Below are 15,000 nucleotides of genomic sequence, written 5' to 3'. Positions count from 1 at the left end.
CAACACACACACGCCCCCTCCCTCCCAGTGTCAAATACCAACATTTACACTTGCACTTACACAGAAAGAGACTCAGAGAAGGGACAGAGAAAGAGAAGGAAAGGTTGAGTCAGACATTCAGAGATAGAAGGGCAGGGGAGGAGACGGGGAAAGAAACATGCAGAAAGGAAAAGTGTGTAAATGCAGTCATGTGAAAGACATTTTTCAGTAGTTCGGTCTGAAGTGTACAGTCGGTCAGTGCGCGCCTTTCTGTCCACACAACAGCACAGCTCTAAGCCTTATCATCCATGTTGTCCATACATATAAATCCATTTCAACAAAAACTGTGTCACTGCCCTGAAGGCAGTCCACCAAGTGGACGATTATCCCATGCTCCAAATATATCCGGGGCACGTCAGGGCTTTGGCATCCTGAAGACAAAACAGCCCACCCCCAACACCGCTGACAGAAGGGGGGCGGTGTTACAGAACAAAGGAGGCCAGTCGCGGACACCAAGCACAGCTCAAAAGGACAGGTACGCTGGACAGGAAAGGTGACACGATCCAGGTAATTAGCCAGTCTCCATCAAAACCCAAACCCAGGTCAGCACTGAATGTCTTTTCTGATGTCAAAGCGACCTGAGCTGACTCACTCAAAGAAAAGACAGAAGACCCCCTTTTCTTCGACTTTGGAAGGCTGCTCTGAACCATCCAAGTTCAGAAATAACAACAGCTTCTTAATCAGCTCGTAAAACTGATTTTTTGCCAAGAGTTTCTTATCTTGAAGAAAAAATAAATCTTTAGTTTACAGATGTTGGTTCTGTTGTCTTCTGTCTGGCTCCTGAATGGCTAGCAAAATAATTTTTTTTAAATCTAATAAATTTTACTTTTAAAGCACACACCCAAACATCCACTAACACACACAAATCCACTCCTGAAAAAAAAAAAAAAAAAAAAAAAATCCAAAGCACAAACCTGAACACAACAAAACCTAAACTGCAGTTCTTGTTAAGACTCACTGAGGCACACTAACAGATTTAGGGTTTTTGGTGATTGAGTTTTCACTGTCCAGAACAGGATTTCCCTTCTGGTTGGCAATGGGTAAAGCAAAATTCAGTAAATTTCCACATAACAGTGTAATGCAGCAACAGTAGTTTAGTAGCTATTGATATCAAACTAAATGATAGTAATGTTGACCATTCCCCTGCGATCAGTAATGACAGAAGCACCTGCTACACAACTGCAATGGGGCAGTCAGATTTCAGTATATATATATATATATAAAAAAGTAAGGTATAATTTACGAACCAACTTTCACAGCATAGTAACAGGACTTAAAAAGACCAACGTGAAAATCTGTGCTACCATCTGAATCAGCAAATTATGGAATCTAATGATGAACAAAAGGGATGGTAAGGGGCAATAGAATTGAATCATAAAATAAATGGCTATGATTTATCAACAGTTTGCTTGTGCGTGCGTGCGTGCGTGCGTGCGTGTGTGTGTGTGTGTGTGCACATTTGACCAAGCATACATGTGTCTCTTTGTTGTATGTGAAAACAAACTTCCTGTAAGAAATAAAAAGAAACAAAAAGGGAAAGGGAAAAGGCAGTGGGTAACCGAGTAAGGTGAAATCAAGAACAGAGTGAAAGACTTGAAACAAAAAACAGAAGCAAAATAAATAAACAAATAAGGGATGACAAAAAGGGAAACAGCGATGCAGACAGGAACATAACAGCAGTCTCTGGCTGGCCTGTATTGACAGCTACTCACCAGTGTAAAATGTACATTGTATACACAAAGACAGTAAGATCAACAGAAACAGAAATATAACGACCAGAGACATAAACAGAGCTCTTGCTCTGACAGTACTGACAGTGACACCTTTTCTAGAATTCAGTGGACCGTAAAGATCTGTTTGAAGTTTTCAGACAGAAAACACCCCAGGGATTACCAACATACACGTGTGATAGGGAGAAAATGGAGTTGGCGACAGAAGGGGGCATGTACAGGGAGGTGCTGAAGGCGGGTTGGGGTAGGTAAGGTTGTCACTGGTGACAGAAATATGGTGATAATCAAAGTGCAAGGGGGGGGAAATTAAATTGCTAAGCTGATAAACTTAAAGAAGAGCAAGAATGAAACATGGAAAGAAAATGAAAGAATAAAAAAAATAATGAAAAAAGAAAACAAACCCATAAGTGTATGAAATATATGCTGATGAATATAGGTTTTAAAAACTTCTTTTGACAAGAGATACATCAAGACAGACAGCAAGATCTACACGACAACAGGTACAATACTACAAAGTATGTTTTTTCAGCAAACAGCAAGCACTTGAAGTTGATACATAACCCTCTGAATATTTAGACGACTTCTTCGTTCATGGCATGCAACTCCCACATTCACTCGTATACATGAGTGGGTTTTTACTCCATTTTCGCAGGGGGCTAGGGAAGTGGGGGGGCGGGTGTATTTAGTCACTACATGTCATGTAACACTTTTGCTGTGAAAACTCAGGCTGCAATATTGACAAGGTAACTGAGACAAAATACAAACAAAACTGCCCAACAAGCAAAACTACAATTTTTTAAAACAACAACGTGACCAGCACTGGTAGCCGAGACAAAGGCAGTACTCAAAAACAAACAAAAGCTGCCTTGCAAGTCAGTACCTCCCTACCGCCTGACTACCACTACCAGTACACAGTGTACAGGGGTCACCAACAGTCAGTACAATTACAAACATGAAAGGCAGGGTGACCACAGTACAGCCCCCTGGCCCTGATCCCTCCTCCCCTCCCTGTTTATACATGCCTGGCTTGCACAGCAGAAATGTAAATTTATGTGCACGGGGTGTCCAGCTGTGAATGGGCAGCTCGCCCACTGCTAGGTAACTGTGCTCCTGCTTAGGGAAGCTTTGAGCCAACACACTGAGAGAGAGAAGGGCACTGTTGGCTGAAGTGTTGTCCATGTTATTTATCCATGAAGGGAAAGTCGATGTAACTTAAGTTATGGATGAGTCTTTCATCTCCCATACACATATCTATCTCCTGTCAAGTGTGTGTGTGTGTGTGTGTGTGTGGTGTGTGTGTGTGTGTGTGTGTGTGTGTGTGTGTGTGTGTGTGTGTGTTTGCTTTTGTGTATACTGTGTGTGTGCATGAAACACACACACACACACAGATGCACACATGTCTGTATCATAATGAGGTCATTTTCATAGAATGTTCAGTGTGTTGCTAACAGTAGAACACTAAACAGGTTTACATTTATGTGTGCAATAGTATTTGCAGTTATTCACATGCACTTGGTCCAAAAACACTGACACACCTCCCCCACACATTTGTTTTTTATTAAAGTCCATTCCCAATATCTATAACCTTCTCCACAGAGCACACCCCCCCCCCCCTATCCCTCCCCCCCAAACTGTAAACATTGGCAAATCTAAGACTGTTTGCTCAGTCTATTGCTGGGCACACACAGAACCTGCCACAGTCAATACAGGCCTCCCATACTGTTTTCTTTTTTCTTTTTTTTCATTACACAAGTCTGATTTACCCCAAAGTTGAATGACGTTCCAACCAGGATGGCTGGTAGACCTGGTCATTGCATGGGCTCTATTTCCACAACTCCAGGCTGGCCAGCCCAACCCACAGCTGATCACGTTGCTTCACACGGTTTCAGGCAGCTTAGGAGTGGACTGGGGGGGTTGGCAGCCCAAGCTTTCCTTACACATTTTTGTCATTGTTTGCTCAGGGATGCATCCTGAGAAGAGACTGGGGTTTCTCTGTCTGTGTGACCTGTCATTAGAGGAGGCTGGCTGTCCAGATCACCCTGACACACCACAGTCCTGCAAGACTTCCTCCCTCCCTCCCCCTCACCCCCCAACCCTGGGGCTTCCTCCCTCCCTTCCCCTCCCCCCCCCAACCCTGGGACTTCCTCCTTCCCTTCTCCTCACCCCCCAACCCTGGGACTTCCTCCCTCCCTTCCCCTCACCCCCCAACCCTGGGACTTCCTCCCTCCCTTCCCCTCACCCCCCAACCACAGAGAGGCTGGTGGCCCTTTCTCCTTCAATTCTCCTGCTGCCCCTCCCCCCCCCCCCCCCCCACCCCCCCTTAACCTATACCTAAGTCTGATCCCAATCACTGTAATTGCCTTACTGGGCTGCAAAGTCTGTTTAATTCTGATTCAAATCCATCTAATTGCCATAGGCTGCAAAGCTGGTCTATTTGAGATGTCTGTCTGTGAATCAGTCTAATTAATGACCTTGCTGGGTTGCAAAGTCACACCAGCGTCACCAAAATGCATAAAGGTTCTTTTCCATTTTAAGTGCTGCTCTCTAGTTAATTGCGTCAGTCACTTAGAAGGACAGGACTTCCCTCTCCGCCCAATCGACCTGAATTTCCATCTATGTTGCATGTGTGCTCGAGAGTGTGTGTGTGTGTGTGTGTGTGTGTGTGCGTGTATGCATGTGTACTTTTGTGCATGTGTGTGTGTGTGTGTGTGTGTGTGTGTGTAAGTGTGAGAGAGGGAGAGAATTTCCTGAGTAACTGTGTTAAATGTATCATTGTATACATATACTCATGTATGTGTACATATATGTGTCTGTCAAAAGTGTGTGTGATTTGTGTGTGTATACTTTATACATGTGTAGTGTAATGAATACTGGGTTGTTACAGATACTGGGTAAATCAACTGTACTTAAAAACAGTATGAAGTTTATGTCCAGGCTGATGGTTTTGTTTCCCACTCTGACATTACTCTAAATTGACTAGTTACATAACTGTACACATCTGACTCTTTCTGGTGGTGTTTTTTTGTGTGTTTTTTTAAATTGGCTTCTACATTACTTGTGCCTTATCAGTCTATGTTCTTATTGGACCAGTGGATGCTTGTAAATTAATGGCACACACACACACACACACACACACACATATATATATATATATATATATATATATATTCATATTCTAGTTGCACTAGAATAATATAGATCTGCATCTTGTACAAGTTGTAGCACATACTCATATGTGTACACATGTACGCATGTACACACACACACACACAGCATGTTGGGTTCGTTCAAATACATGTGGCTGATTTATGATTTATTCCAAAATTTTCAATACAGCAGTCATGTCAAATGTCTTAATAAAAGGTAAATCATGTGTTAACAAAAAGGTGGGGGGTGGGGGAGGGGGGTTTAGGGGCTGAATAAATCAGGGTACAACCAGACCAGTTAGGCCAGTTTTCTAGACTAACAGCAATCTGCCTGGAGGTTTTTCAGAAACGAATTCATGATGTTAACCACTGATAAAGTGATACTGACAGCTGTCAGCTATGTGTTATAAGTTCTAGTTCTACTAACTCCACGCTTCTCCATCTTTCTCCTCTGAAAGGTTTTATTCAGATAAGTGTATGCATGTGATGTGTACAGTTTGTGCACACTACTGAATGTGTGTGTGTGTGTGTGTGTGTGTGAAAAAGTATGGTTGTCTGCATTCACATGTGCATGGATGTATGTGGCACAGGTGTGTCACTGTGTGTGTACAACGCACACATCAGCTGTGCACTCACATGTGCAGGTATGTAAACAAGTGACAGAAAGAGAGAAGGGGGAGAGAGAGAGGGGTGTGTGTGTACATGTGTGCGTTATGTGTTAATACATGTAAGCATGTTTACCAGTGCATATGTATCCTTTCAATTTGTCTTTTCTAACATTTGTGTGTGTGTGTGTGTGTGTGTGTGTTCATTATCAAAGAGGAAGGGAAAAACTGGGAGAGCAAGAAACAAACAGAAAGAGGACACAAAGACCCAGTCTAAAATCTAACTTCTTACAAACTGGAGATTTAAAGACTTTTTAGTGCTCATTGTATTCAAAACAGCAACTCACATGTTTGACATTATAAATCTATTAGTATGCATAAAAGTATTATATGCATTCATACAATTATCTCTGTAAAAGAATACTTCAAATACAAAGTAATTTGTCAGCTTTTTGTTTCCTCCTTATTTCAAACATAGTGAAAACTTGGTTTATTTTCCAAGCTTGTCCATGAGGGGGAAATGTAGATATCCTGTGTTTTCTTCTTTACATGCAATGTGGTTAAAACCCATTATAAACACACTGACTAAACTAGGAAATAAAAAGGCTAAAATATACAACAATGAACGTGCTCCTCTTTTCACACACACACACACACAGAGCGTTTCATCCCACTAAAAACAAAGACTAAATGAAACACACCATCCCAGACTTGGGAGAAGAAGAAAACAACAACATCAAACAGTAGCCGCAGAGCGCCAAGAAAGAAAGAGGCACACGCCAGCATTAACACTCATCACGGTTACTCACTCAGCCACGACTGGTCTGTTATCTGGTTGGGTTGAACAATGCCAAGGAAAGATTTGACCATGTCGAAGAACGGTCTCATTCCTCTCTCCATTGTCGTCGACGACTCGTCGCCTGTGTATTCTCCAGAAGTGACCGTACCTGACGAATTAGTGGAACTCGCCAGAGCAGACGTCATGTGCCAAAATAAAACAAAAGAACAGCAACACACAGCAGGCAACCCATGGCCTTTTATTTTAGTCAATGTTTTCTTCATGGTTTCTTACTGCCCGGTCCAAACCACCGAAAAACTTGTGTCACCTCACTTCTCGTACAGTTCGCTAAGAATACAAAAGTGACTAGTCTGACGTGTGCGTTCGTGTGGGATGTGAAGTGATCCGGTTTGTTTACAGTGGACCTATGCCTGTCAAAGGGCCACCCATCCCTGATGCTGTGTCACTCTTTTGCCGGGGAGTTTCCGTCACTTTCCGGGGTCGACTTGTGACGTCAGTGCGCGCGTGCCACGCCTGGCGAGGCAACGACCCGCACGCTTTTTGATTGCGGTGGTAGAGTAGTTAAGATAGATACCGGATTGTGTAGTGTTTTTGTTTGTTCTTGTTTTTTCAGCAACTAGTGTGTGTGTGTGTGTGTGTGTGTGTGTGTGCGTGCGTGCGTGCTTGCGTGCGTGCTTGTGTGTGTGAGTGTGTGTGTGTGTGTGTGTGTGTGCGTGCCGTGCAGTGCGGCGTGCTTGTGTGTGTGTGTGTGTGTGTGTGTGTGTGTGTGTGACCAAAGATGAAAGCCCACCAATTTTTGTCAGCCACATCCTTAGTGTGGCCCTTCTCGAGACCTTTGATTCCAAAATTAACAAACGGAAGTAGCCAGACATGACGATGACTCGACACTATAAATAGCACCTGTGACAGACTCGACTCGATCTAGATTGAGTCTGGGACGACAGCTGCTCTGATTGAAAGAGCAAGATCAGCATCTACAATTAGGGTGTCATTCTGAACATGGCACTGATAGAGTTATGGGCCACTGACCTATCAACATGTGTGCCTTCTTTACCGTGTCCATCCCTGCTGCCGTCAGCGACTCCAAGCGCTTAAAACGAGTTCTTTGAGACAGTGGATATCTGTGGCGAGTATTGATCCGGGATATGTTTCTTAAGCTCCACTCCACTTTGGGCATCCGGCCGGGATGCATTTCCGTCGATCCCGGACGGAGGACAATCTCCTTCCAGAGTTTGTTCTATGCAGTGTCAGTGCTGTACAACCAACCTGACAGACTCAGTCAGGTACACCAAAGAAAAGATGCATTCTCTCTTTGATCAAGTCCCTCACTACTTGTGACATTTAGCAATATTGCGGGTAGCACACACTTCCGACCTAAAGAACAAAAGCGACGTTATCTACAGAACTATCAGTCGATCCATCTTAGGGAGCAGAGGAAAAGACGAAAACAACAACAACAACAAAACAAACAAACAAAAAACAAAAAACAAAACCCTGTGATTCCTGAATATCCATGGATGTCCAGACGATCCAAATCTATTGTACTTGGAAATGCTTAGCCAGCTACGAGTATGAGAGCAGCACTGAGACGCGAACATCAGTCCCCTGCCTCAACGTGATCTTGGTCTGTGGAATGACAGACACTATTGGAACAATTCCCAAAACTGTTTCTTCACACGTAGTACTACCAACAGCTCACCACTAATGCCGGAATTCAATCAGTTCAGCTTTAATCGGTTTATAAAGGAAGAGATCACCTCCAAAGTTGCTCGAACCTGATAGAGATAACATTGCTGGAGCTGTTCAGTACGTGGTGTTAAACTTTGGGCTGAGTGGCAATGCAGCGTGGATAGAGACCGTCATGGTCACAAACCAACACTGTTCACTGAAAGCGAATCATACCGTCACACGTCGGTGTACAGGAGCGTGTGAAAATAATCTTAAAGGACTGATCTGTAAACAGAAGGACGCCGGGAAACAAGTTGACACTATTATTAATGTCCATCATGGTGGGGTTCATCACCGCGGATCCGGAGATTAGAGGGTCAGTGGAACCGTGTTGGCAAAGACTGGTGATCTGAGCAGGACTGGCTGGAGGTCTGGGGAATAGATGTGGGGACTGATGGGAGGACTGGTGGTGGAAAGGAGGGGGATTTGATATCAAGGGTTGATAGATGTAAACGGAATGAACCTGAACTATTATTGTCCAGACAGTGTTCTGAAAAGATCTGGAATCACGTTGCTGACTGCTGAATCAGTAGTCACACACCGCGCACGCACACAAACACACACACACACACACACACACACACCGAACGGTAACCATGGTTTCTTTCTTTCTTTTTTCAAATTAATTAAATCAACTGAGATTATTGTGAGTTGACTACGGTTTGTTGTCGGCTTCCTGAAGTGTCAGTTCGAGATGTCGGAGACCGAGAAACAAAACTAACAACAACGAGAAAAGAACATGGATTCCGCCGACAGCCCTCGTTAGTTCAAAACGCAAACTTGTTAAGTCCCTAAACTTCGTAATCTGATGCATGCAACCCTCTTTAATTATGGGAAATTGGGTTATATGACACTATCTGCATTGCCGCGCTTTTAGGCTTGCAAACAGTCACAAAACAGGATTAGGAATTCATTTCCGCGCTCGCGTGCCGTGTCCGACTGCACTTCAGTTATGTTTTTGCACTGGTTGATGCGTGTTTGCTTGCTTTAGTTGTGGGTGATCTGGACGTGTTCTCGTTATGCGACAGTTTTAACAAAGACTGATGCTTTTAACAAATACTGACAGTGTTCCCAAACCAGCAGCTGTCGGGGTCGCCTCATAGGATTGATGATGTGGATGGGGGCTGCACAGGGGGCGAACGCTGCGGAATCGGAAAACCGCTGCACCAAAACGACTGGGGGAAAGCGGCCGGCTATCGCAGTACGAAGTGCTCAATCAACGGGTTCTTGCAAGTCAGCGTCGGGAACGAGTTGGAGGCAGTCACGTTCTTTTTAATGACATGCCGTCTCATACACTCACTCACACAGAGGAAGCATGACACTGAACAGACTGACTATGGACAGTAGCCTGACTATGGAAAGTAGCCTAACTATGGACAGTGGCTACAGTTCATCCCCGCCCGTCTTGCCACACTGACTGACAGGGTGTGGTGTCAGTTGAGTGGGACTTTGGTCCGTGGCAGTCATCATTATCACATGATCTTCATCATCCTCATCATAATCATGTAGGCTAATGGGTGGTGAAGGGGGTGGCCGGGTCGTCGAGTTGTGTGTGCCAGCATAATGTGTGTGTGTGTGTTTAGATGTGCAGAGCACTTGTCTATGTTAGAAACCTGGAAATCCCCACACTGAGGTCGTGGGAGTGATTATTAGTGGCGGTGGTCGTGACCGGCGTTGGGTATAGCATCCCTGAAGGCGGCTCCAGTCCGTGTGTGTGTGTGTGTGTGTGTGTGTGTATGTCTGACGGTGTGTGTGTGTGTGTGCCTATACATCAGTTTATTTTAAAAGACTTCCGAATTTGGGGTATTCTGTTCACTGAGTTTTCTCTTTCTCCCACACCCATCTACACTTTCTTTTCCCGTCCAGAGAGCAAAATCATATGCCATAACACAGCTTGATCAACCGGAGCCGGCCTCCTCCGGCAGGACTTCAGCTTGCTGTAAACATCTCACCACGCAAACCTTCTCAACACGTGCAACTGCACGACCGCTCCCATTGGCACGGCACAACATGACAACATGTTTGCCGCCGAAAAAGAACACGACAACATTAAAAACTGATGTCACAAGTTCATTCTTTCTTGGTCGCTTGTATACCTGCACAATGATGTGCCCACTTTCGACTACTATATATATGTATATATATATATATACTCTGTGTGTGTGTGTGTGTGTGTGTGTGTGTGCCGGTGTGCGTGTGTGTGTGTAGTCGAATTAACGCTAGAACTTCCAAATATATCAATGGTTTGTAGCACTGAGTAAAACATCGGTGACGTTTGAGAATCTGCGGACTTCAAGTTGCTGACAACTGAAATGAATAGGTATACCCACCTAACTTGACTAAGACAAGGACAGATAATGAAATACCGGCCCACCGGCCACCCCCCTCCCCTCCTTTCACTGCCGGCTTGAAGAGGATGGGGGAGGGGGGGGGTGCAGTCCAGGGGGACAGACAGACAGATAGACACTTAAGACAGAGTGGCGGCACAGAAGAAAGACTTCCTGCTTGCGAAGACAGAGAGATCTCTACGGCTTTATCAACACCTATCTCCAACTGAATGGCTATTGATTGACGCCACGATGATAAGACCAGCAACAGCAATTATTACAAACATTTACATGGACACACCATCCTTCAGGGCCAAGTCGGCCCGCAGTGCCGCTCGCCACAGGGACCATAGCACTGAGGTTCAGTTCCACTGACTTCTTCTTCTGCGTTCACTCGTATGCACACTAGTGGGCTTTTACGTGTATGAACGTGTTTACCCCGCCATGTAGGCAGCCATACTCCGTTTTCGGGGGTGTGCATACTGGGTATGTTCTTGTTTCCATAACCCACCGAACGCTGACATGGATTACAGGATCTTTAACGTGCGTATTTGATCTTCTGCTTGCATAATTATACACACGAAGGGGTTCAGGCACTAGCAGGTCTGCACATATGTTGACCTGGGAGATCGTAAAAATCTCCACCCTTTACCCACCAGGCGCCGTCACCGTGATTCAAACCCGGGACCCTCAGATTGACAGTCCAACGCTTTAACCACTCGGCTATTGCGCCCGTCAGTTGCACTGACTGAACAGTGATGATTATGGATCGACTGATCACATCGTGAACCGTGACTGCTGCGATGGGTGACTCGGTGGTGTCAGTGCTGGACTCATATCCGCCACCCACAGGGCTGTCACTTTGGTCAATGGTTCAGTTCCCGTCCGGCCGCTCTCAGTGACGGTTGATGACTGACAGGTTCTGTTGTAGTAGTAGTAGTAGTGGCATTTGACTGCCTAGGCCTCACGGCTTATATATATATATATATATATATATATATATATATATATGTGTGTGTGTGTGTGTGTGTGTGTGTGTGTGTGTCCCCTTCAATATCGGTCTCCTTTTATTTGTGGGATACATATATGTTTTCTTTTACACGTACTGTAAATAACTCGTCGAAGTCAATAAATTTTTCTTTTAAATTGATGTTCATATCAAGGAGATTTTTGAACGCATTAGTATTTTGTGCAAGTTTAGTTTTGATAGGTAGCGCATTCCATATACCAATGCTTAGCCTGTACAGTTTAAGAAATATATAGCGTTTGAAAACAATCTGAAGTCAGGCATCAACTCATTTTTTTCTTCTTTTTTTAAACTATGATAGCCGGCTGCTACCTCCTTGAAACTGTAACTGACATGCTAATTCCATAGACTTGGGAAACTGAATCTTTAACGCAAAGCAAACTTAGCGCTGCCGCTAAAATCTCTTGTGCAACCCAGCTAAATGCACGAAAGAAGGAAAACTGACACACGTGACAGTCACACGAGCGAAACAGAGGCTGAACCTTGAAGCGCCTCAGGGATGTGTCATTGTTGTTGTTTTGAAATGTGGTGTCCTTGTTGTTTTTGTTGCTGTTTTGAAAACTGGTGATGTTGATGTTTTTGGTGTTGTCGTTGTTGTTAAATCTGATGTTTTTGTTGTTAATCTGAAATCTGATGTTGTCGTTATTGTTGGTTTGAAATTTATTCTTTCTTGCTTGCTTGATGCAGATAGAGACCGAAATTGATTCGGTCACTCCAAACGATTCGCTGGTTGATTGATTTCATTACTGACTTGATACTGACTGGTGAAGAAACTGATAACTTAGTTTCAAGCTTTTATGTCGTCAATACAACTGTTTGTCTGACAATAAATGAAAGTGACTGAACTGAAATAATCAGTGAATGAATATTCCTTTAACTCACTCAGTACGGCCAGTCCTCTCTTCTCTTCACAGACCCCTCGGATGTCCAGTGGGTGTCTGAATGACCCAACCTTTAGCTTCCGTCGTCAGAATTGTGGTATTCTTTGTCCACATTCACGTCTTCAGTAAAAGAGCCTTCCGCTTGTAATATTTTGATGGTGGTAACTGGGGTGAAGCGCTGTTAACGTCGTCTCTTTCGCCGTTCGTATGGAAATAGTTAAGTGTTGCGGTGAGAGAGAGACAGACAGACAGACAGACACAGAGAGAGAGAGAGAGGAGATATGCCACCGTGTGTGCATGAGGATCAGTGAGAGGGTGAGCTGCATAAAGAATATCCCGTGTGTGTGTGTGTGTGTGTGTGTGTGTGTGTGTGTGTGTGAGAGAGAGAGAGAGAGAGAGAGAGAGAGAGAGAGAGAGTATGCGAACGTGCCTCTGTGTCAGTGATGTGTGTGTGTGTGTGTGTATGTGCGTGCGTGCGTGCGTGCGTGCGCGCGCGCGTGTGTGTGTGTGTGTGTGTGTGTGTGTGTGTGTGTGTGTGAGGTATACAGACAAATTATTGAACGACAGACAGACACTGAGCTGGCACGATAGGTCATAGACCTTTGTGAAGGGTTACCAATTTCCATAATCTACAACACTCATACATACTGCATGAAAACTGACAATGACGATGACTCAGTTTCACATTTTTATCGTCCACCACAACTACTCAGACGAGGATTATTAGAATTATTGATTGATAATACTGTATCTCGAACATATATGTGTATTGTATTGTACTCAGTGTATTGTATTGTACGATATCGTATCGTATCGTATCGTATTCCATTGCAATGTGATGTGTTGCGTTGCGTTGCGTTGCACTTACATTATATTTCTTTGCATTGTAATGTGATGTGTTGCGCTGCGTTGCACTTACATTATATTTCATTGCATTGCAATGTGATGTGTTGCGGTGCGTTGCACTTACATTATATTTCATTGCATTGCAATGTGATGTGTTGCGGTGCGTTGCACTTGCATTATATTTCATTGCATTGCAATGTGATGTGTCACTGCACTTACATTATATTTGTTTGCATTGCAATGTGATGTGTTGCGGTGCGTTGCACTTACATTATATTTCTTTGCATTGCAATGTGATGTGTTGCGGTGCGTTGCACTTGCATTATATTTCATTGCATTGCAATGTGATGTGTTGCGGTGCGTTGCACTTACATTATATTTCATTGCATTGCAATGTGATGTGTCACTGCACTTACATTATATTTGTTTGCATTGCAATGTGATGTGTTGCGGTGCGTTGCACTTGCATTATATTTCGTTGCATTGCAATGTGATGTGTTGCGGTGCGTTGCACTTGCATTATATTTCTTTGCATTGCAATGTGATGTGTTGCGGTGCGTTGTACTTGCATTATATTTCGTTGCATTGCAATGTGATGTGTTGCGGTGCGTTGCACTTGCATTATATTTCTTTGCATTGCAATGTGATGTGTTGCGGTGCGTTGCACTTACATTATATTTCGTTGCATTGCAATGTGATGTGTTGCGGTGCGTTGCACTTGCATTGCATTGTATTGTATTGTATTCTGTTGCGTTGTTTTGTGTTGTATTGTACAGTATGGCATCAGTTGAATTGTAACTCAGTTGAATTGTAACTACTTTTTCTTACAACATATTTGTATGTGCGAAATTCGTGCTGCTCTTTTCGGGGGAGAGCGCCGCGTTGTTTGTTGTTTGTTGTTGCTGCTGCTGCTGTTCTTCCTTTTTCTGTCTCTGCAAATAGTGAATTAAAAGTATATTTGTATATTTGTTATCAAAATGGATTTTTTCTCTACAAAAAATTGCCATGAACAACCCTTTACTTGCCGTGGGGTCTTTTACATGCACAAGGGGCCTCCGTCTTATCCGAATGACTAGCATCCAGACCACAACCCAAGGAGGAGAGAGGGAAGGAGTAAAAAACAACAACAAAACACACGCACACAAAAAAAACTGGTCGGTACATACACACACACAAACAAACACACACACACACACACACACACACACACACACACACACACACACACACATATATATATATATATATAGAGAGAGAGAGAGAGAGAGAGAGAGAGAGAGACATATTGATGTGGGACTCGCACTTAGGCACACTCGCTTACTCAGTCACTGAGTGTCGGGCGCTTAACCACCAGGCCACCGCGTCGTTACGAGGCATTTACACACGCCCATACAATGTAAACAATATTATCAGCGCCTACCTTTTATGTAACGCAACATTCACGACATGCACAGACACTGACAAAGACATACACACAAAACACACCTTTACTTCGAGAGACGCCGCGAGCGCACCCAATACCGGTAACCCGTCTACCCCTCCCTTTAGTCGGCCCACGCACGCACAGCTTGTGCTAACAATCTCTCACCAACACGGTAATGCTGTTTTCTTTTTCTCTTTCTTTCTTTTTTTTTTTTTTTCCTCTCTCCAAATAGTGCATTTTCATCACTGCTATTGCAACACTGTTTTAATGAAAAGATAACTAGATTGAGACGAGTAGGATCTTGAGTTGAATCACTAAAAAAGATCTGTTTGTTTTCAAAGATTTTCGTTTTCAAACGAGCAAACAGGGTGGGGGGTGGGGGTGGGGGGAGAGAGGGGGGGTTGGGGGGGGGGTTACTGTTTAAATACCCCCCCACCCCCACCTTCCAC

At 44.0% G+C, this 15,000-nt stretch overlaps 1 protein-coding gene across 6 annotated transcripts in view; it reads right to left on the bottom strand.

Annotated features, from left to right (window-relative positions):
• Window positions 1-6,777, bottom strand: part of LOC143283250 (prominin-1-A-like) — an 84,498-nt gene extending 77,721 nt beyond the window's left edge. For 4 of the 6 annotated variants that reach the window (XM_076589451.1, XM_076589458.1, XM_076589435.1 and 1 more), the window contains exon 1: window positions 6,330-6,776. In XM_076589451.1, the coding sequence (XP_076445566.1) occupies window positions 6,330-6,582 (253 nt within the window). In that variant the 5' untranslated portion in view covers window positions 6,583-6,776. Of the gene's footprint in view, window positions 1-6,329 lie in introns of all 6 variants that reach the window. The other 2 variants (XM_076589427.1, XM_076589443.1) reach the window with 2 other exon arrangements.
• Window positions 6,778-15,000: the final 8,223 nt, after the last annotated feature.

Source organism: Babylonia areolata, chromosome 1, assembly GCF_041734735.1.
Source record: "Babylonia areolata isolate BAREFJ2019XMU chromosome 1, ASM4173473v1, whole genome shotgun sequence".
Classification (NCBI taxonomy): domain Eukaryota; kingdom Metazoa; phylum Mollusca; class Gastropoda; order Neogastropoda; family Buccinidae; genus Babylonia; species Babylonia areolata.
This window is presented reverse-complemented; position numbering and strand designations above follow the sequence as displayed.